This window comes from Phymastichus coffea, unplaced genomic scaffold (assembly GCF_024137745.1).
Source record: "Phymastichus coffea isolate CEN01 unplaced genomic scaffold, Cenicafe_Pcof_1.1 PCOF00057, whole genome shotgun sequence".
Taxonomy (NCBI): Eukaryota; Metazoa; Arthropoda; class Insecta; order Hymenoptera; family Eulophidae; genus Phymastichus; species Phymastichus coffea.
In genome coordinates this window covers 1,499,085-1,523,205 of record NW_026706868.1, presented here as the reverse complement: position 1 = coordinate 1,523,205, position 24,121 = coordinate 1,499,085, and the positions used below count along the sequence as shown (strand labels likewise).

The 24,121-nt window shown below is 39.7% G+C and overlaps 1 protein-coding gene across 2 annotated transcripts; it reads left to right on the top strand.

Annotated features, from left to right (window-relative positions):
* Positions 1–1,868: 1,868 nt before the first annotated feature.
* On the top strand, positions 1,869–23,835 carry LOC131666176 (potassium voltage-gated channel subfamily KQT member 1-like). 2 transcript variants are annotated; one of them, XM_058938594.1, is made up of 15 exons: positions 1,869–2,243; positions 5,562–5,960; positions 6,562–6,723; positions 7,343–7,511; positions 7,967–8,057; positions 8,545–8,671; positions 8,773–8,948; positions 9,460–9,600; positions 10,409–10,519; positions 10,586–10,792; positions 14,243–14,559; positions 17,578–17,670; positions 18,933–19,089; positions 19,970–20,092; positions 20,887–23,835. In XM_058938594.1, exons 2-15 carry the CDS (start codon positions 5,852–5,854, stop codon positions 20,986–20,988), a joined length of 2,085 nt encoding a protein of 694 aa, XP_058794577.1. In that variant the 5' UTR covers positions 1,869–2,243; positions 5,562–5,851; the 3' UTR covers positions 20,989–23,835. The 2 variants fall into 2 exon arrangements, with proteins under 2 accessions (XP_058794577.1, XP_058794578.1); XM_058938595.1 differs by having other exon boundaries at positions 1,870–2,243; positions 14,258–14,559.
* The last annotated feature ends 286 nt before the right edge of the window (positions 23,836–24,121 follow it).

Here is a 24,121-nt window from a genome sequence, read left to right as displayed (position 1 = left end):
GTCACACATTGCAGAGAAATACACGATGGAAACTGGCCAAAAGAACACTCAATTTCCGAAGAGGCCCCCGATCTTATGCGTGGCTTTCAGTTAGATTTGCGTTCTTCCCTTACTTTTTAACTTCACGAAGAATGAAACGAGGCTGCGCGCCGTGCGCGAGCTTATTAGATAAGCCGGCTTGCTAAGTAGTATGAGCCAAGTTTCGCTCGGACGTCAGGCGGCACAGAGCGTATGCGCCTTTTCCGCAGCAGCGGGCTTATTCAATTAGTCATTCGAGCTTTCGCATCCGAGACTTCGAGGTCTTTTGAGAATTGTATAATTCCCCAAAAGTGCGCAGCAATTTTCTCCTTTTTCGGCGTCGTTCAACAATTCATGATAACTGCCGCCCGAAAACTGCCGCCTTTGCGTACTGCTTGTTAAATGAGCCGAAGGTAAATTCAATTTTTGTATTTTCGGCAAAAGATAGAAGCGAATGGCCGTTTAATATTACGATGGCATTCATTAATCTCGCGAGAAAAGCGCTCCGTCAAACACTCGCAATTTTCCGCGTATAGAGATGTGTTGACCAAGATTACATTTGCCTCCGGCAGCAGCGTATATCAGACGAGCATCTAAATGGCGTTACTTTGTACGAGCGGACTTTCTTTTTTCACTCCATCTTTTCATTTATCGCCTCGTGCGACCCCTTAATGCACGTGAAACACATCGATCACGTAATAGAGGTGACAAACCGAGTGGAAAAAATACTCGATCTCTTTTTTATAAACATTGATTTTTGAGAAATTCATCAGCAAACGATGATAAATTACTCTATAAACAAGCATTGAAATAAGTTTGATAAGCTCCAACGTTTATTTTACTTTACCTATGAATTTGTAAACCGACGATGGAGATAAAGAAGAAAGTATACGTTTCAACTTTTTTCTCTGGTTTTTCCCTCGTAAATGGAAATTTCGAAATTTATTCACGTTTGGATATTGGTAAGCTAATGTGATACGCTAATTATACTAATCAACTCGGTAATTTGCTCGCAAATTTCTCGTTTAGTTATTCTAACGAGATTCTACGTGGCGCGGCGTTGAGAGACTAAATTTAGCTTGATATTCCACTTCGTCATGGCATAATGTCATAATCGTTTGAGTCGGATGGGATTATTTACACGGAAAGATAGTAGCACAGTCCCTCACCCCTCTTAAAGAAGAAAAATTAATGGTTCGTACAACTTATCAAGCAACTTGATTTTTCTGATAGTGTATTGATGGTCAAAAAAAAAAAGGAAAACCAAATTAATGTATTTCTTCGTGAACGATATTTGTTTCGATTGCGATATTTCTGCCTTTAAAAAATCCACCGACCAATCGGCCGTAATGGGAAAGTCACATATGAACCATGGCAACGTCTATACAGCACACGCATGGCTGGCATTTGAATATTTGGAAAAAGCAGGTCAGCAGATTAGGAAAAAGCATTGTAGTAGGCAAAAATCGATCTAGGGCGCGTAGCCGTAACGCAAGCCCTCGAAAATCGCCGTAATGACCGAGATTAATTCTTGCTGGCATCGAAGAGACAGCAGTGCTGGCGCTGTGTACAGAGAGCCGGTCCGCGTTACGAGCCCCTCTCCGCTGCTATCCCCCATCAAGTGCAAGCCCATCGACCTCCCTCGTCTTTGGCCTACTAGCCGCGCGCGGACAGAGAGAGAGAGAGAGAGAGAGAGAGAGAGAGAGAGAGAGAGAGAGAGAGAGAGAGAGAGAGAGAGAGAGAGGTGTATAGCGAGTGTGCCTGGCGAACGAAAAAGCCGAAGAGCGAACAGGGGCTGTAGGTCGGCACCTGCGCACGAACAACCAGTTTCGCTCAGTCGCACACACCTCGCTGTTGAAACGAGCGTCGCCTCGCAGACTGACTCCGACCACTGACGAAGCAACGTGCGCGCGCGCGCGCCTCCCTCGCTCCACGCTCCCGTGTCGAATCCGTAAGGAACAGCCAGGCACACGTGTTGCACGCGCTCGTCGATCTCGCATTTCGCCACCCACTCCCACCCTGTCCTGTCTCTCTTCTTTCCTGCGCTGCTTTCCGTTCCCTCCTCGCAGAGACACGACCAACACAAAGCGATGAGTGTCAAGGTTGAGCAAGTGCGTTCTGTGTTTGCGATCCGGCAAGTGGATCTCGCCGCTGCCGTCGCCGTCGTTCTCACCGTCGCCGTGTAAGAGAAACAGGCAGACGCAACATACAAGCACACCGAGGAGGTGAGAAACCAGCTGTCCTTTCTACTCTCCCTTTCTTTCTTTGCTTTTTACGGCTTGCTCTTTTCCAGCTGTCGGGTCGGATGAATTTTAATGCTCCTAATGTGTTGCCAAAGTGCCTGCACGGCTATGTTTTGTCGTTCTCCTTCCTTTTTTCCGCCACGTTGCTTTTTATACTGATGGTGCGCAGTCAAATAACGAAACTTTTTTCATGACATTTGCTTGTACGAAAGAAACCAGCTTACGGAGCTTCGCCACAAACGTTCTTCCCGCGTTAGCGACGCGCTCACGTGTTAAGAGCTCATTTGTCGGATTTTCAAGTCAGTTTTCTGACAGCTATTCTGAGCAATTGTGTGAATTTTCACTACTTTGCAAACGCATCGCAAGCGGATAACAACTATAAACTTAGTTGGCCTGAAAAATCACTTCGTTACGCAAATGAAATTCCGTCAGTATGAGCTTTCAGACTTTATAGCTCGTACTTTTACAACCCGACGATGCATTTAATTAAACATTTCTCTCGCGTTAAGCCCCCCTCATTAATGATATATTTATACGGGAATTTACGGAGGGAAAGCGGCTAAAAAATTACCTCGTAATTTTCTTTTTCGTCGACAGAGAAGATGGAAGAAAAAATGTATATATTTTAAAGCTACATTAGTGGCCATTTAATCTGCGAAGTATGTATAGGGGCATTATCTGCTTTACGCGAGATGGGGTATATAATAATAAAAAAAGAAGCTGACGCTAATGCGCACTAGTATAAAATAGGAGCTTTTGACATGAGATTACTCAGCTCGAAAGGTAGTATGAGGAAGAAACGTGTGTGTGTATTTTTCGCGGAGAGAGAGAGAGAGAGAAAGAGAGCGAAAAGTAGGTCACCTATGAACTGTCGATTATTGGTTTAGATCAACATAATCGTATATATGACACAAACATCTTATTCCTAATGTGTTTATAATTCCAAACAATTTTTTCTGCGCACGATCGATGTTTACAGCCCGTGCGAGCGAAATCAAACTCTATAATATGCTTCATGCAGGCTGCATTTTTCAACCTACATTTGTTAATTGCTCTTTCAAAGTTCAGCTGCCATAGTAAAAATAGATAATGTTATACAATCGTGTCAATATCACGGTGTACTAAAGCGTCACACACGGTGTATCCTTTCTTAAACTTTCCATTTTGTATTGTTAGCATGATAAGTGACGGAAAATGAAAGTACAGAATAATTAGACTATTTTCTCATTATCACGAGCGCACTTCGCCTCATTCTATAATGTAGCTCTAATTGCAGAACTGAAATCGCTTCACGAAGACTTAACTTTATACTTCTTTTACTGTTTTTCTTCCGTTTTTTTTTCTTTTTTTTCACTGCAGGTAGACTAAAATTGCCCCGCATTTACTAGAGTCTGCCATCTTGCTGTCTAGCTTATTCTCTGCTATAATTTATTGACAGAGGGTACAGCTAAATGAAGACCGACATTGCTAGCGGCCAGCTATCTTATATTATCGTTTCGTGGGAGTCGAGAGCAGAAAATAATCGTCAACTTCGGTATTCCATTTCCGCTCCGCTTGACCTAGAAGCAAAGGCAGACGGGAAAGCAAGAAAAATAGCTTTTTCTCTCGATTATTTCAGTTTGATTTGCGCGTGAATTTATAATAATATTCTACGAGTTTATGTCTGGTGACCTACTTAAGTCTGCGTGTTTCTTTAAATAGCTCCACGTACGTACATACACACACGCATGTGACATGCATCGCGAGGATAGAATAATTAATTAACTCGTTTTAGTCACTCAGAGCTTTTGTTATCATAGCCGTGGAAGTCTTAGGTCGCTGCGCAACAATAGAGTAGGGGGATAATGTGATTTATGTGGATTGCAGACCAAACAATTTTTTATCACGAGGCATAATTATATTGGCTGTTATGTATATACAAAGACTGAATTATGAGCTGACTATTGTAACGTTACAAAAGAAAAAGATGAAGTACTTTCGCTTGGCATTTTGAATGAGAACTTATTAGATTACTGCTGTCGCCGCGGCCTTGAGGTTTCATTTAGCTAACTCGGCAATTCTCTAATAGTTCGCAAAGGCAAATCAGAAAATCTATAATTTTCCATCTGCCCTCTGACTGCCATTATATTATACGGCATTTTGCAAATAAAATTAAGAGAATTACTTGGAGAAAATAGTGTTACGTTGTCGTATTGTTTTTCGGAATCAATTCTTGATTGTATTGTATTTTGAAAAAGCTCGATTCAGTGGGGCCGCAAGACCGTGTAAAGCTCCCAAGAGAGATAAAGTTAACAAGTTTGCGCGACGTCGACGAAAAAGTATGACAATAACTGTCTTTTTCTCTTTGAGACTAATATGTAATTATAATCTATTTCGCTTCTGGAGTTTAACTATACAGTTCAGGGTTGCTTCTTTCTTCAAACCAACGGCTGGCTTATTCTCGCTCTTTCTCTCTCTCTCTCTCACTCTTTTGTCGCCGTATATTTTCCTTTCCATTTGTTCTTGTGCGTACATTGTTTTGGCTCTGTGATTTTTGTTTTGTTTTTCGTTGCGTTGATTTCCAGAAGCAAAGTGTGTCGTCGACCGAGCTTTCGTTTGCCTTGGCTTGCGCTAAAATAATGGCCGTGGCGATTTCTACGTACGGACACGCTTTTTGACGCTGGACGAATCAGACGCAAACACACGTCGGAGATTCTCCGGATGTAATTGACCACTATACCACTTTCTTTTATTCGCTCTTTTTTCATCTGTGTGTTTTTTCGATGTTCACACGACAATAAAACATCAGCAAGATCGATGTATGCGTGTGCGCGTGAATTTTACAAAGAGATCGCTGGGTGAACAGTGATCGTTACATCTCGTAGCCATTAAAAATCCACACGCGTAATTACATACAGCCGGCAATTTAGTAAGTCATACAACTTACATATGTCAATGAATTGAACGTACGAGTTAGCCGTTATCGCGAGCATCTATAGTCCTTCGATAGCTTTGGATCACGTTGTTTTGCACTGACTTACTAGCACCAGTATACGTCATTGAAACATCTCACTCGAGAACAACAAACACACGCAACGTAGGCAACGCAGACACGTAGACAAAGACTCTTAGTCGACATGGTTCGTCGATTATGTAGTTCAGAACCCTTTCGAGCGGTCGTCCGCCTACGTTGTTATACGTATCTCGTACGTGTACGCGTGAGGGCGCGCGTGCGTGTGTGTTGTTTACGTAGTCGTCTTATGCGATGCGAGATTTACAACGGGGGAAGGAGTTGTGTTAACACGGTGCAAATGAGTAAAGGTTGCAAAGGCTGCTGAGAGGTGCTGCATCGGGACATGGTCGGTGGGACGGCCGGGCGATGACTACGCGGCAGCAGCAGCTCGGTCGAGCGCCACGAGAAGAAGACGAAGAAGATATCAGCGGCGAGGAGGTCTCGTTGTTAAAAAGCCGCGCGAGCGTTGCAAGGAAGAAGACTGCCTCGACGGCAACAAGCAGCAGCGACGGTCCGCCGCCGTTGCCGAGACACTCGCTGCAACGATTGCGTAGGAAAGGTTCTGCTGTCGGTGCTGTGAAACTGGGCAGAAGTAGGCATGAGAGATCGGCCCAGGCACAACGCCCACCACCATCGAGATCACTTTCATCTCCAAGCTATGCCGCTGGAAGAAGTCCAGGGATTATTACCACCGACTTCCAAGACAGGTTCTCCTTTCTCTTAATCTTTTTCAGAGCTTTTCCCTGATCCCGTGTTATTCAATATTCGCTCTACGACGTGTACGAGCAAACGCTCCTCGTCTCGGTAACAAATCCTCCGAAGCTGTCTCGGATCGGCCAACGCGAGCTTTCCGTATCGTCGATCAGCTTGCAAATCGATGTGATACGCTTTACTCGAGCTAAGCCTGCTGCGCCAAAGTAGAGCGAATCTTAAGCTGCCGAGTGTTCGTATGACGCAGCAGAAACGCTGCCGCTTTGATAAGCTTCACTTTATCGGTTGATCGAGGAAGGAATGCGAGATACTCGAAAACCGCAGTGTGCACTATATTGTTGCCGCGCACTCGGTAAGTCGTAAAAGCCCGCGTACGCGCGCGTGTGCGGACGTGCGCGCGAGCTCGGTGCATCGATCTGCTTCTGAAAGGCTGCAGGTGAAAAATTATTGTGATCGGCGTGACCGGTGCGATCGGCGTGTATCTAAAAATAACCTTCGCGCGCGACACAAAGGTCATTATTAACGACCCAGTTTGCAAGCAGCAAAAGAAAACGAGGCAAAGAGTGGCTGACGATTTGCTATTCCCTTGCTTCGCAGGTAACCGGGGCTCGCTCAACGTTACAATAGCGCAAGTCGGCGCCGGGCCTGGAAATGCCTCGGGTAATTATCTGGAGCCTGGTACCGGCGACATTAGACCAACGCCATCCCCATTGTCTGACACGACAACTCTACCCTCGGACAACATCGATGCCTGTGGTGGTAAGCATCCAATGTCATTGGCTACGCGCGAACTGATACTGTTTCTGCTTGTCGTTGTGCTTGGCGTCTCAAGATATTGCTGAAAGAACAACACAATGGTTCGGCATTATTGATGTAAGGTTGCACTTGCGCGGCCGACAGACCGAGGAATCATTGACACGTTGCATGGTTATGCGTGTGCTTTTTCTTCTCTTCAATTTTACAGGGATCAACGTGCAAAGTTTATTAGAGTTGTTAACTTGTTGATCAATTTGATTCAGTTATAAATATTACGTTACATGCCAGAAATGAATTGTTTGCACGAATGTCATTCGGAAGCAAGAGAAAGAGAGATGGCACATAATCTCGTAGTAGAGACCAAATATTAGTCACGCTACAACGAATCTACCGTATCAGTCGTCGTCGTCGTCGTTGGCCGAATTCCCATCTCTGTCCGAGTAAATTGCTCTCGCCTTATCTATGCACCTATGCACGGTACATGATGACGACTGATTAGTCTCTCTCTCTCTCTTTCTCTCTCTCTCTCTCTCTCTCTCTCTCACTGGCGATCGATCAAACCTTTTGTTCTCCCGTTACACATCATTTTCCATTCGTCTGTTGTACTGGCAAACATTTTTAGGAATCGATCAGAGGCTACAGCTAACCGTGACCGGCGATCGACAAACATGGGAGGGCCGCTACCGCGTAAAGGAGCATCGCCGCGCTGGAAAGGCTACTTTTCAGGGCCAAGTCTATAACTTCCTGGAACGTCCCACGGGATGGAAATGCTTTCTCTACCACTTCTCGGTGTTGGTATCATTTTCTCCCTTTCTTAAGCTCATTGTCTGACCGAGATGGGAGAGCAGGGAGAGTGAAGATTTATGAAAGGGCATGTGCCACGCCTTACCTACTTTGTTCATTTCTAATTACATTGACAATTACAAGTAATAACGTTGCAAGCTATATGACACAGCGACTGTGCGTGACCGAAATTAGTTGAAGTTGCTTTTTCTCTCTTTAATAGTCGGAATGAAGGTTCGACGCCGGCATACCTTTTCATCTTTCGATGAATCATAAAGAGCAAATACGAAAGCACATTTGGGTCAGTGGTCGGAGGGGAAGCTTGCTAAAGAATGTTTTTCTCTGTCGTCAGAGATACGAAAAGCTTCAGATGAATCTTTAAGCTCCCTACTTCCATTCAGCTTCGATATATATGTATACGCATGCGGGATGAATGCAAATGATAAATTAATGTTTCCTGCAGGTTCATGGTGGTATTGGTGTGCCTTATTTTTAGTGTACTATCGACGATAGACGAGTACAGTGAATTTGCGAATGAAACTTTGTTCTGGATGGTAAGTATCGAGGAGAAAAAAAAAAAGTCTTGTGAATTTCAAATGAACTTCGCTATCATTTTCCGCGATAGGCTTGACAATTGACTACAATCGTTCTATACCCCCTCTTATACAACGGTTCAATTGCTCGACCGATTCATTTTCTTATAGTTACTTTAATTACATTTCGTTAGCTCACATTTTTACACGGTATTCGTTCCCATAAATTTCCCTTTTCGCTAAATACCTCTTTTATGACTTTTTAATTGTTTTTCCGAGTGTTCACGTTTATTACAGTACACTTTGTAGTAATTGCTTGCATTACATTTGCGATGTATTTATAATGAATACTAAATTGTAATTGAGCTCTGAATGAAATGCAGGTTGCGTGCTGCCGCATCAAAATGTAAACAAAGACTATGCAGCACATGAAGCTTGTCGCTATTTGTGTACGAAAACTCGGTGACACTGATTAAGTACGAAACAATGTATGCGTTATTTATTACAGGAAATATGTCTAGTTGTGTTTTTCGGCGTGGAATATTTGGTGCGATTATGGAGTGCGGGATGCCGGTCGAAGTACATGGGCTTTTGCGGCCGACTGAGATTCATTCGAAAACCAATATGTATAATAGGTGCGTGCCCGATGGCTATCCAAAGCCGCTTCGCCTATGAATATGCATATGGATTTTTTCATGCATGCGGGCTGCATGCGTCGCAATTTCTGTTGGAACAGATTTAATAGTGGTGGTGGCGTCGATGGTCGTGCTCTCGGTCGGCAGCAACGGCCAAGTGTTCGCCACTTCGGCCATTCGTGGCATAAGGTTTCTGCAGATTCTTCGCATGCTCCACGTAGATCGCCAAGGGGGTACCTGGAGACTTCTTGGCTCTGTAGTCTTCATTCATCGCCAGGTACAGCACGATTACGCCTTCCATCTATATCTCGTGTAATTAAATGTTCCGAAACGCGAGTCGCATTTTTCAATGCCATAAAGATAAGGTAGAACAGGAAAAAAAGCGAGAGATCGCTCGGCCACGAGATGGATGACGATCGCGTGATACGTAAACTCTATATATCTCTCTGGATTGCTGGCTTTCCGGGATCTGTAATTGTCGAATCGATTAATGTAAAATAGCACGTGGTTTCTTTCTATATCTGATGACAATGCAGAAAACACGCGATAACAATAAATATATTGATTCGCTTAGGCGTGCGCGAGAGAGCAACGCGAGACCTTGATGCCACACGTGTCAAAAGGTTGTAAAAAACAGTGTCCTCACTGTAAAATCGTAATTTTTATTTTTTTACTTTTTTTTACTACTGCAATTCGTAAAAATTACCATAACCGTCTTAGCTCAACTTCTCAGTGGAAATTAAACATAACGCGAATGTTTGTTTTTCTTTTTGTTTTCTTTGTTACAGGAATTAATAACTACACTGTACATAGGATTTCTCGGTCTCATATTTAGTAGTTACTTTGTATATTTGGCGGAAAAGGACGTTACCGGACCTCAAGGTAGAATTGACTTTGCAAGTTACGCCGACGCTTTGTGGTGGGGTGTGGTGAGTGGAAACCTCGCTGTTAATTTCTTTCACTCGATGTATTATTACATGTCATCTGAGTAAAATGTGCTTTTGAACTAGGTTTGCAGTTATATTTAACTGTCTTTTCACATTAAAATTTGAAGGATTTCTTTCTACTGCTTATAATTAATTATCAAGTTTTACGCTGCTGAGGGAAAATTATTAATTTTTAAAAAGCTACCAGGCTGTGGCTGGACTTTCGCGTGACGGCAAAATCTTGATTGATTAAACTGTGGATTTTTTACGAAGTCTTTCAATTTTTATAGTCTCCACGGTAAAATTTATACGAGAGTGCAGCATTAAGCACGAAAGCTTTTGACCGGCAAAAAAGAATAATAACAAAGTTTTTTCGATTTGCTCTTGAATTAGAAAAACTTTTACTCTGTTTCATCCTGATTTCAGCTCATAGTTTTCATTAGTTAACTCTAGTTTGCTGTAAAATTCGTTGTATCAAAAAATATTTCATCACACACTTGCTCTGCAAATAATTAAAATTAGTAACGAAATTGAGAAAGCAACGTCTATTAATTAATTAATACCATTTGGGCTTTTGATTTCATGCAAAAGTGCGTCATCTTTTGAGTAATCTCGCAAGCAGAATGTCAAAAAAGGACAATACTCGACGAACTCTTGATTTCCGTTTATCAGTCATAAAATAAAATAAATGATTAATGGCGATGTTTGTTTTCTAATTAGAGCGTTGCATGACTATTTCTTGTGAATGCCGAAAAGAGTCCGTTGCTCCTCGAAACTAATAAAGCGATTGTACGTTTATCGGTGAGCGCAGATAACAGTGACAACGATAGGCTACGGCGACGCGGTGCCTCAGACGTGGATGGGTAAAATCGTGGCATCGTGTTTCAGCGTGTTCGCCATTTCCTTCTTTGCACTTCCAGCCGTAAGGATTGGGCAGTAGACATTTTCAAACACACTGGCGTCAGTCACTGATTTGGATGCAATTTAGGGAATCCTGGGCTCCGGTTTCGCGTTGAAAGTCCAGCAGAAACAGCGCCAGAAGCACTTCAACCGTCAGATCCCCGCGGCGGCGATGCTGATCCAGTGCCTGTGGCGTTGTCACGCCGCGGAAAAGTCGACCAACAGCGTGGCCACGTGGAACATTTACGTGAAGGATACGGCGCCCACGGGGCAGCCGACCACGCCGCTCGGCAAGGTACCCCCGCCCTGCCCTCACTGCTTCTCACGTCTTCATCCTAAGCACCTTGTGCAAATTGCATGTCGACGTTTATTAAGTGTTTCGAATGTCAGTCAGCGCCGCTTAGACGAGAGCCCTCCTCCCTCGAAGTGAGCGAAGGAGTTAGCGTCTGTACATATTACTAGCGCGGGTGCAGCAGCCCGTAGAGTCTGTCGGCTAGCTGGCCTCTCAAATGGACACGCATCCACTCTCCCGAAACGCTCTCTACATCTATGTGTATATATATATACCTGCCCACACCTCCCTATTCGGCAATCTAGTCATGGTGTATTTATTGACGTAATGCAATGTCTAGTTATATGTTAGTTCCATTCGTCTAACTTGTAATATACGCTGTGTTGCTACATTTACAAGAGAAGTTTACGTTTAAATGTGCGTCCTTGTTTCACGACGAGATCCTCGCTCTTCTTCTTGCTATTCAAAGTGAGCGACAATTTTCAGATAGGGTTGGTATGTACTCACGCAACAGCACGGAGAATGATGAGAATTATGAGGAGGTAGTTCGTTTGTTTGAACGCGAGGATCAATGTTGATATTATCGCTCGAAAGTGCGTTCTAACGACGACACTCCACGGTATATATCGATTATATTATCGAACAGACAATATTACTGCATAGTATAATATTCTTTCTTTTTCCTTTTCTTTTTTTTTTCTTTTTTCTTTTTTTAGTGTCGCACCCATCAAACTCTTACTTTATGCAACTTCGTTAGAATTTAGACTTCAGTAGTGATTTAGATCAATTTTCTCAACTACTGACACTTTTACTGAATCTATTAGCACCGTTCAAATTCTAGTACTACTAAGACCTAATATTAAACCTAAACTACTCTAAAGTAAAGTTGGATCGGTAGAATTAATTAAAAATTCCGTTTTTTTTTTATTTAGCGCTTCAGAGAAACTGAAAGCGTTGAAATTACAACATTACAATTCACTTTTCCAATCATATCAAATAGCCGCGAGTCAAACAATATTAATCGCCAATGGCTCTCTTCTGAATCTCTATGAGGCAATAAAATTTGATTTTTTGCAAAGACCATTTGATTAAGAAATTACGATGTAAAGAATAGCTTTTCATTAGCAATATGTTGCTATCTCTCGACATACCAGTAGTTTCGATGTTCCTATGATCATGTCAAAAAAGAACCATCGATAGAAATGGCTTGACTCATTCATCAGCTAGAATTAGTGTCAGAATCAAAAGACTCATTTCCATAATTTTGACGTTGTAAAGTCGCGTAACTCAAGCTACGTGCTCAAAAGCTCAGTTCAAAAGCCACCATTAATAGCCAGTAAATAACTAGCTTGGAGCTGGCGGTTTAGGACAATTTCGGTAAATTATCGAAGGCTTAAGATTGAAAGCTGACACGGCAACCAAGTCAGCGCACGACGCGTTGTTTCGAGGGAAGCAAGATAGTATATGGAGTAACAACGTGCTAAGTACATTTCTCGGTATTATGCTTGAACGCTGGGCGCTTTATAGGTACATACGCAGCCTCCTGTTTGCTTCTTAAGCATGCAGTGTGTCTGCGCTGCTGTCACAGACGGCGAGGCGTAAAAGATACAAGCGACGGGAATGTGCCTACCGCTGCTATTTTCTGGGTCGTCGGATAATCCGCGCAAGCTCCGTGCAAGCTTCGTTGTTTTTTCCGTCTCATATATGATGACTTCGCTCATTATTATCATTTTTTTTTCTTTTCGGCGCTTTCAGTTTTGATGTGCTAAGAGGATGCAGAGCCTATTGTTGTTTCAGCGCAGCCACAGTAAGTAATGAAGGTCTCGTCGCGGCCTTTTTACCTTGTCACTTATAGAGGCATTAGAGCTTTATTTATAGCTTGTCGAGGCATAATAGCCTTACAAGCTCCGGATAAAAGCCATCTTTAACCACGTGACTATTGTCATTGTGTACCGGCTGCTTTCTTTATTCTTTTTTTTTTTTTTTTTTTTTTTTTTTCAAAGGATTTGCCAACTACTCGAGTACAGACCTTTTACAAAGTCTTTTTTTCTTGTCTCGGTCGCTTGCTTTAACCACAGCTGCGTTCGCGGTCAGGCTTTTCAAATGTCAGCCACACGCAAAGTACCGTTACGCGAGCGCACCGCATCAATGCGCTCAGGGATTATCGGATTGAAAGTTGCGAGAAAGCGAGATGTGCCGGGAAAAGCTTTACGCCGCTACCTATTGCCTTTTATTCACTCGTATGAACTTCGCGCGCTAGACCTTACCCACCAGCGTCGTCGTTCGTGTCATTGGCAAAGTATCACACGGCTTTGTGCAAATTTCTTTTTCTTCCTTCAAAGAGCATTACTATTAATTTATCATCAGATGTACGATGTGCCTTCAAATCCAAGTCTACAGTGATGACAATATTTTATACGTGATTCGCGTTCGGGATATCATTTAGCGCGCAGGCCGTTTATTAAAATAAATGCATGTCTACGGGAGATTTAGCTCGCGACCGTGATGAATTTCCCACGAACTTGATTTTACCTTCGCGCGAAGAATTAATTTTCTATCGTGCACAAGTGAACGGGCGATGCAACGATCCGGAATCAAACTGATAATAATGCCGGCGTACGCCTCATTTTGCATTTGACGTCAATTGTCCTCGACTTATTCGTCCTTATTACATCACAACGAAGTTGGGTTATTGGGTAATAAGCTTCGACCTTAGTACATGACAACTTCATTGTGCCCGAGTGGGTGTGTACGAATCTTGAAAGGGATTAAAAATTGATTGGTCATTTTCCACAGCCAACGGAATTTTGTTCCGTGATATATGTTTCCAAGTTTCCATTACCGTGGGCTCAAAAATTATTGGACCGTAAAAATAGTATCGGTTTCGCGTTACAAGAGATTTCATCAGTTATTGATATGATCATCGTAGCGGTATACAGTCGTATGGTTACAAGATTAAGTACGCCTCGAAAATTGAACTGCGAGAGCTCATCTGAACAAAATATTGAATTTTGTTGTTGAGATATAAAATAATTCAAATCTCAAAATGGCTCGTCGATAAGTGACAACTCAATTGTGAACATTAAAACTTGAGAAAACAAAGTGAAAGGCTGCGCTAAAAATACGTAAGCTCGAAAAGAAAAAGACAAGCAACGTCGGCAAAAGTAACGTAACAAAAAGAAAGAAAAAAAAACGGAATTATTTATGTTTTTGATGTTTACATCTAAATAAATGTTGGTTGGTACATGGAAAAAGAAAAAGTTAGCAAGAGAAAATAAACGGAAAGTGAAGCTTCAGCCAGCCGTGCAAAATCGAGACGCATCGAGCTTGTTTTCTGATATCTAGAGAAGAGTTTTGAGCGCATCCGAGAGAAAAGAAAAGCAAAAAACTTGATCTTTAGGGTAGTGCATGCTGTGTGTGTTGGCTTTGACGTAACGGGTACCGGGGGTTCAGTCTCTGATCATCCAGGTGGCTAAAAAGGCGAGCGTCTTGAAACGTCGGAAGTCGCGCAACCGTATGGACGTGCAGCAGCTTGATTCCAATCAATCGACTCCGAACAACCAACAGCAGCAGCAGCAGCAGCAGCAGCAGCTACAGCCGCAACAGCAACAACATCAACAACCTCAGCAGCAACAGACCACTACTAATAACAACCCAAGTGCTACTCAAGCATCGCAGACAGATGCCAGGTTAGACAACGAGGGTGATTTTATCTTCTATATGGAGGAGCCGAAAGCTTGCACGCCCAATCGAGTGAGAAGGGAGAATAGGTGAGTGTGTGTATTTGCTTGTTGGCTTCGATTTTTCTGTTTCGGGGACTCGCGTGGTACGAAAAAAAAAATAAATAAAACGCAAGTGTCCCTCTCGTGTGTCGTTTCTCACTTAGAATCGATTTTTTCTCTTCTTCCTCCACTCCCTTGCACGCCTATGTATATCTACTACCCTTTCTCGTGTTCGCGAGCTTTGTTGTAGCGCGACCTTTCGACGAGGGGAAAGAACGTTGGATTGGGTTTTTACCAACCTTTATGTGGCTCATACTTTCGTCAGAAGAGAAATCTCAGAACGAAATTTGAGCTAAAGATGGGAAAGCAGTTTTCTCGATCTTTTTTTCTTTCTGCCGTGCGTTTAACAAGGTAAAATGAAAAGAAAATTGAAAGATGAGTTTTTCCAAACTCCGCGTATACCGTCAAAGCTGAGTAACTCGAAGCAAATGTTCCTCGTATGTGCATTGCAAAGTGAAAATTGATCGTGAACTACATAAGACAAGTTTTCCTTTGAAAAAATCCAGCGGAATTCGTGTAGGAATTTAGAAAAGTTTTTTTATAGAGCAAAGCGTCGAAGTGACACTACGTCTTTTTAATTAAAAGCAGAATAGCTCTAGATGAATTCATCGGGAGTTTATCAAAGATTCTTTTTTATCTCCATTACCTGTCGAATAAAATGTTTCAGTTAAAATCGACATAAAAGTTTTATGTTAACTCAAATAGGTACAGCTTGCTACATGACAATATCATCGTGATCGTATGCTCTCCTAAATGGAAAAAGAATGTTCATTTTAACTTTGTTAAGATCAATGTAGCAGTGTTTATTGGCATAACTTCTTTTATATTTGAAAATAGAATACGGCGGAATTCCGCAAGCGACAATGCTGAACTATAATGAAAAAAAAAGAATAGAATCGCTTATACGCTCGTATAAAACTTTCGTTGCCTGCTGCGGTTTAATTCACTTTTTTCGTACTCCGTAAAAATAGCAGCCGCTTTTCTTTTCGATCATCTGGAAAAGCCAAACCATAATCGAAAGTTCTTGCAAGGGAAAAAGAGTGCAAGTAAATTTCACCTTGTCCCCCTATCTATACAAATCGAAATCGATGTACTCGTATAATACACAATATCTCAGCGAATGAAATAAAAACAAATCTCCAATAATAGCATCGGTGACACGTAAAATATGTGTCTCGGCAGGAAAGATATATTGACTGTGTATAACTAATTCCCTGCGGTGATAGTGCCATTCTGTCGGTAGATTTTGCTTCTTTACTTCATGAGCGCGAGTACCCCCGGCAATAAAAATCCGTAAAAAGGAAAGGAAGAAGACAAGCAACTCCCCGTTTTCCTTGACATCCGTTGTAATGCCAGAATAACAATCTCATCCAGGGCTATTTTTTGCTATTTTTAGTGCCGAAATACATCTGTTACAGTGGAACACAAGGTAACGTGGAAACCAAAATTATTTTTTTGCCCACATGCAGCAGCTGCTGCTGCTTGCCCCATCAGGTATTTATTAAAACCGATTTCATTCATAGTTCAAAATAGGTTCATAGAGATGAACTTGAACAAAACTGCGTCGCCTTACAAAATTCACGTGTCTGTTTTTGCAATCAACTTCCCCATTCTTTCGACGCACCATCCAGTCGGATATCAGCGTCGGATTGCTGCACTTTAATATGGATAACCGCGTGGCCGCGCGCTTGGCGCCTTGCCTCTATTATTCACTCATTCGCCTCGAGTGCTTCGTTTTTAATGCAGTGTCCAGTGCAGACGACTTCCATATTAAATGCACATCAAAATTTTCGAATCTCAGATGTCTATCTTTGAAATTGGCGACGCGTCCTTGAACTCTTTTCTCATTTGATTTTCATCGTTTCGCCACTTTATTTTTTTTTCTGCTCTAGCTCTTTTCCTGATCACCTTTTAACAGTGAAAGTCTATTTTCATTTCGAGTACACCGTTTCCTTCGAGAGAAGAAGAGAAAGAGAGAGAGAGAGAGAGAGAGAGAGAGAGAGAGAGAGAGAGAGAGAGAGAGAGAGAGAGAGAGAGAACAAGTTAATAAACGAGAAATCAGATCCGATGAATTAAGTATGAAGCCTCGCAAAATTAGACATAGAATGACTTATTGGCGCCTTTAATCATCTTGTTCATCAAGTATATAACAGAGCTTTTATGTTTCGAAGTATTAAGAACGTAATCATAACGAAGTCGAATCTGATATTAAGTTTAAGTGCCAAGATTTCGGTTGGTTAATTGTGGTATACACTTGAGCACTCGAAGAAAGCCTCGTCAGAATGATGTAATCGATCGACGTATTTTTCGGATGGCGTTGGCCGGATTTCACTTTTTTTGTCGATCCACGTCAGTGTTGTCGATTAGCCTTTAAAATTTTTTTACTGTATCTCTTGGATTACCTGATAATAGCGCCGTAGGCGTGCAAAGTAATAATTTGTTAGAACTTCTTTTTTCTTTTTCTTGAAGCTCGCACTTTATGCTGACGAGTATGTCGAGTAGACTTTTTTGTGGTTTACTTGTCATAAAAACTTCGTTATTCGGTTGTTCACCTTTCAGGAGTTGATGATTCAAAGTATACGATACGCCTATCTTGTTATACCGCACAAATGAGATTCTGATGGGGAATTTTTTTCAGAAAAAGTAATAATAGTAGAAAGATAACTCAACCGATCGGTTTATATATTTATTCGACTATTTTCTAGATTACAATAGTAACTGTATAGTTTCGGAGATTTTTATACCGCTGTTGAATGAAACAAGTAGCTGGCGAAAGTGCGTAGAAAAAACGAAATAACGACACATTCGCACCTGTGAATTAAGTGAATTAATGTTTTAACGTGCTATTTTAAATTCCCTTGCGGAAAGTTCGTTAAAAATTCAATCCTCCTGACTGGTCCACGGAAATTCGCGTTACGAAGTAGCGTAAGGAGAGCTTATTCGGCGACGGTCAAATTCGCGCCTATGTACGTATGTGTATGTTGTTGTGCACTTTCAATTTTGCAGGGGAAGCTTGTTCACTTCGCAGACTAGTTCGGTGACGGAAGCAGCCAGCGATGAAATCGACATCGACATCGACGAGCCCCAACGAGTAACCACGTGAGTGATGAAACGAAATTCTCGTTGAATAATAATGTTCGATTTTTGAATGTTCGACGCGTCACCACGACGTACTTTTTTTTGTCTTTCGTGCGGCGACCGCCGAGTTGCCATTTGAAAGATTGTCGTGATTCATTTTTTCGTTTGGCACAGAGCGACTCGATTATACGCATACACGCATGATTTAGCGCAGAGCGCGGCCGCATTTGCGCTCGGAAGATCGATCGATGTGAAATATGAAAGGCAATGCCGTTATGCATCTGAGCGGCGCAAAGTCAACTCGACGCAACGTTGTGTACACGTTTGTTACGCGCACTATGGACGTCGAAAGTTTCGATTGACTTGAGCCAATTAGTTACTGACCTATACGTGTTCGTTCACGGAGGCTAAGCAAACTTTTGCAGGGTTACACCGTAGTGCAACACTATTCATTGAAAGGATACTTTTCATTTTGCTCGTCTACTTTTTATAAATTGGATGTCAATTCGAGAAGGTTCCGAATCGAAGAAATAAAAATCATGATTGTTATTGGCGAAAATACTCTATTGGTGCAATTTTGTTTTAACCATGTCACTCTATTCAAAGAGTTTTCGCAATTTACTATTTACTTTTTATTCAAGTCTTGTCAATTATCAGTTTTTCCAAATTAAGATATATCGACAATGATATTTCAGTCACCAACTAGGAGTTAAGGGAGTAAAAGCGCCATTTCATATCGGAAACGAGATGTTTTGCTTAAAAAATGTGTGATCTATAAAATTTACAGCAACGTTCTTCGAGCCTCTATGTGTTTAACTAATGAGACAATGGAATTTTTTTTCGATACTCATGACAATCTTATGGCCTACATTGTTTCAAATACGGAAACATTCGGTAACGTTATTACAGTTAACTGTCATTGGCTCTTATTATTAAACTCTGCTTCGTCATTTTAATTAAACAAAAATACGCCTGACTGGCAAACATTCCATCGTGCTACGGTGAATAATCAATTCGATGATTGAGAATACATTGGCCACTTCACGAATTACGAATGTTCAATCGTCACATTAATTGCTTTCAAATCGATATATTCGGCCTTAACGATTCCGAATGCATAATTCTCACGCATGTAAAATCGATAAGTAATTATTGAAGAGTCACATCGAGCGAAAACGTGAAGCGTATATGTAGCGAATATTATCGATGATAAATACGAAGGGGCAGCATGTAAATCGTTATCGCTTGCAACACGCATATATAATTGAACGTAAAAACCGTAGATTGACGGAGGCACACCGGAACGCGATAAGGGCCATTCGCAAGATCAAGTACTTCGTTGCTCGTCGCAAGTTTCAGCAAGCACGCAAACCCTATGATGTACGGGATGTCATTGAACAGTACAGCCAAGGTCATCTTAACATGATGGTGAGAATTAAGGTAAGTCTCGCTCGCTTTTTTCTTTCACTTACATTAAGACTGTTTTTCTCGTGTCGACTCAATTCCTATTGGTTTTTATCAATTTTTCTCAATCAGCGAGTTTTTGAAACGTTGTATTACATCACGATGTGGAATATACATTTTTTATCCGACGGAAATCGAATGAAGTCGCTCCGTTTTCATATACGACGTATCGTATAGGAATCGACATTTATATTTCGAACCCTTTGGTTTGTGCTACGTAACGATAGATAATACAATTAACGATTTCGTGTCCACTGAAATAATACACTGTACAAGTTATTCTCTTGACGAGACTCTAGATTATTTGATAAGCTCGTTGGTCGACCGGTCGTATAGCTTATCTACACAATTTTTAGGTAATAAAAGTAATTGTCGTTGGTTTTCCGCGTGAATATACTAGCGACGCGAAGAGCCTTCTAATCGAAGCGTTTTTTCAAGCACGAGTGTTTTTACAGCGAGAGATAAGCAATCTACAAGTCGGCAAAAAAAACTTAAGATCGATACGCGATCCGTTAGCGCCTCGGAAAGGTATGCGGAGGTCGATAGCTGTTCCTTAACACCAGAGAAGGAAGGCATAGCCAATCGCACGATATAAATTAATTCGGTGCAGCGGCACACAAAGTTAAAGCGGCGAGGGAGGTTCAGTCCCGCGACGAACAATTAGGTCAGTTGAGCGTGAAAACGCGAAATTTAGATTTATGCATGGGTTTGGAATCGACACGATAGCCCAAGGCAGGCAGGCCTAATGACGACGTGTAACGGACATATAGCAGCTATAAAAATCGATGCTCTCTCTCTCTCTCTCTCTCTCTCTTTGCGTGCATGTATATGTATGTATACGTCTGTGTGTCGACAGGAGTTGCAGAGGCGACTTGACCAAACTTTGGGTAAGCCGGGCAGCTACCTTGCAGGAATCGATCGGTCAGGTAACATCAAGCCAATGACAATAGGCGCGCGCCTCTATAGAGTCGAGCAGCAGGTGAATGCTCAAGTCTCCCCTCTTCTACTCTTTTGCTTGTTGTCCACGTCTCTCTACACTTTTTAGCATGCGCTTGTCATCTTTGCCACTTTACGTACCCTATTTTGTCCACGTTTATTTTTCGATGGTTGCGCTGAGCGAGATTCGAGAGTGCAATGGGCACGTGTGATGTTTTTTTTTTCTTTTTTTTTTTCAATTGACGTTTCCAACGAAAAATTTTCTTTATTTTTTTCGAATCGCTTCGTCAAGTATTGTGTATTCAAGGAATATTCATAAAAATATATTTACCATGTAGTTTAAATGACGATTTGTTTTTTGAGAATTTATCAAAAGAATAAATTTTTATAATTGATATACGAGAAAATCTCGTTGATGAAACTATAGAAGACCCACCTAGTGTAAATATATTATACGAGTTGGAAGTAACCCTCCGTCTCGTACCACCCTCAGTAAACAATAGGGCTCATATTTGTTCGATATCAAATACCACGTAAACGGACGGAATTATGCCGCGAAAAAGAATCAACAAATCCAACGTCATTCACATTTTCAAATAAATTACCATTTTTGTAAATTAAGTAGCTTTTAAAGGTTATATCAAATAAATTACAACAAATTTCCATAGTTGGCTATATTTGACTTGGCTTTATTTTGTATCCTCACATTTATATGAATTATTAGTCAGAAGTAGAATTCTTGTGACTAAAAGCACGCTTAAAAAGTCTGTTGAATATGATGCACGTAAAATGTGAAACTACGAATGGTTTCAAGTAAGTCTGATTCTACTGTTGCAGTTGTCGATAATGGACAAGAAATTAGACCAGATAATGTACGTACTAAATGCAGTGGCACATAAGCAGCAAATTCCACTGCGCGGTATCGAGGACGAAGTTTAATAGAATGAAGCTTAAACCTCTAACGATAATGCTAATTGGCCGTATTGCTTCTGGATGCAATTTTATGTAAAACGTAGTTGCAAAATGACAACGATTACAATAATCGCATAAGATGTACGATGCTTGAAATACAAAAGTATATAGTAAAACACTTATACTGAAATCGAAATAATTACAATATTTTAGTACTACTTTTAGATAAGACGTTAATAGTATTGTAATGCTAAGTCATCGGCTGACATTATTAACAAAAAGTGCAAAAAAAAACAATGTTATACTATTAGCGAAAATTTTTAACGCATAAATTCTTCAAGACAATCTCAAAATATATCGGTGAATTTTTAAATAATGAAAATAGACAATTGGAAACATGTTCGTATTTTAAACATTGATTCAGTGTCACATCAATACTACTTAATAATACAAAATTCACCGCTTATTTATAAATACTGGGTATAGAACATTTTATTGATGGAAAATTGTATATTGTAAAGAACTGCTATGACAATGGGGTTGAATACACTAAAACGCACAGCTAAAAAACGATCACACAAATTGTCGATCCATACGAGAAAAATAATGAAGGAACCGTTCTAAAGAGTTCTACATCAATTTAACGACGTAATAAATAAAAAAAAAATATTTATTTTCATTTTAAATAATTATATAATAATACTTGTATATAATGTAATATAAATAAAAAACCATGCAATTTAATAAGATTTAAATAAATCCTATACTAATGCAATCTATTTCAATCGAAGCCTTCTATTGTACACTATAATGGTGCGTTGTAAATTATAGTTTACATTAAATATATATACGTAAAATTCAAGTACAAAAATAAATTCATTATAATGAGCTTCTATTTTTAAATTAATTTTAATATTTTCTTATGCGATAGTTATGTTTGAAACATAATTTGGCGATTTATACAAGATACATACTTGTTTTTCACGAGTTGTTTTATAGTATCATTGTTTAATAAAGGTTGAACTTCAATATTTATTTGTAGTTTACAAGATATATTTTTCACTAAAGAAATTATATGTACAGAAGCGCTTTGTAGTTAGGATACATTCGATTACTGCGTAATGTCCAAAATCAACTCTGTGATTTTAGTATTCATAAATACAATGCGTAGAGTTTATTAAAATGATACTTTCAAATGAATCGTAGTGACGATAATGATAATCTCTTTATAAAGATTATAAAATAATTTCCAGCATGCACGCTTTATGTAACGCCAATGCAACTCGTTACTGTATATAATATTGAAAAGTTCAATGATTTTAGTAGTCCAGAAAATTGAAAAATAGAGAAGAAATATTTGGAGATTTCTGAAAATGTAATCTATTTTCTAGCTTTTCAATCAATACCCATGTTCATTGAGAAATAAATTTAAGAAATGAATACATAATCTAGTCGGTAGAACATACATAACTAGTAATACTGTGAGCTTAATTTATATTCATTAATGTAATATACACTTTAGCAATACGTTAAAATTAAAAAATTGGATATTAAATATGGAATTACCGAATTGATAGCAGTTATAACAATAATTATATTCCTTCTCATTTTAGTAACAAACTTTTCAATAAACTAAAAAATCTATCCAATTCTATTAGAGATTATTATTGTAGAACTCAAATAGCCACAAGATGCGATTGAATCGCGTAATTTTTTTTTAGTTTCAACTTTATATGCCGTGGATTTTTTAAGTAGGGCATTCTCGTAAAAATATTTCGTTTTACTCAAATGAATTAGCAATATCGCATCCAGTCGTGACTTCAGATACAAAATCAAATACAAAAACATTGCATTGTGTTTTGTACGTTACAGAGAAAATTGACAGCTTGAAAAAGGATTGGACAAGAAAATAGATCTATCATTTTACATTCATTTAAAAACGAATTATTGTTTCTATTGGCATTAAAAACTAAGCAATATACGATATAGATGTTAATATTGAGAAATCTTTTTTAGTTCCGTAAAATTAATTAATATACTTAAAATTTACAACAGCTAGGTTATACTACTATTGCAAAAACATGATGGAATTTAGATATAGTTGTGCAAAGTGCCTAAGCGTTTTAAAATCGACGCCACCAAGTTCGAGGTATTAAAGTGTATTAATGTCTTGAAATATTTGAATCGAAATTTCAATTATTTTTGCCAATAGTAAGTTTAATAGATATGCATCCAGACTTCATTTTTCAACAACTTTCTCTTGTCACAAGAATTAGTTGTTTCTAAAAAGGCTTCGAAATCTTGTGAGTTAAAGCAATTTCTAAGTGAAAAAATTCTTATTAAAAAAATTATTATAATTAAGTAAAACTCTTAAAAGTTCCTATTAAATTCTTAATTTCAATATGATCTTGTAATATTAAATTTGTATGGGCTTGACATCAATTTACGGAATATGTATTGTAAATAAATGTCTATTAGATGTCTCTTGTAAATGATGAATATGGAAACAATTCTTTGGGAACAATATGAAAAAGAAAATTATAATATTCTAGCGCTTCGACCTTTTCGCACTTTAATAAGTATAATTGCATGCTCTCAAAAGTGCCTTTAGTCTAGACCAAGATCTTGTAACAAGAACAATCATCTTTATCTTCTTTTCTATCGCTGTTAATTTTATATAGTAAATAATATGTTTTTTTAACGAAACTCTATTATTGTATTGTGTATAAAAAATATTCTTCGGATTATAAACTGTAGTCTAATTGCGCGACTATACTTGATATACCTGTAAGTAGAATAAATACATGCGCTACGTTATAGATTTAAGATTCTAACGACATATCTTTGCCGCTTTGAACAAGAAAATAATAATAAATTACGTTTAAAAGTAAAGCTTTCGTTTCATTTGTTAATCCTTTTTCTTAATATTAGTCTTAGTCATTCACTAGCTCAGCTATTACGGAAAAAAAGAACCGAGAAATTTTCGACTCGTAACTGGAAAATAAGCTAATGATTTATTACTGTCAACATTTTGGGTCAGCGCACGCGTCCACTATTCATTCCATGCTCCTTACGTAAAATAAGACGCGCAACCAACGGCGGTTAAAAACTAAAACTTATAGATCAACGAAATCTATGATTGGATAACACCTTTTATCAC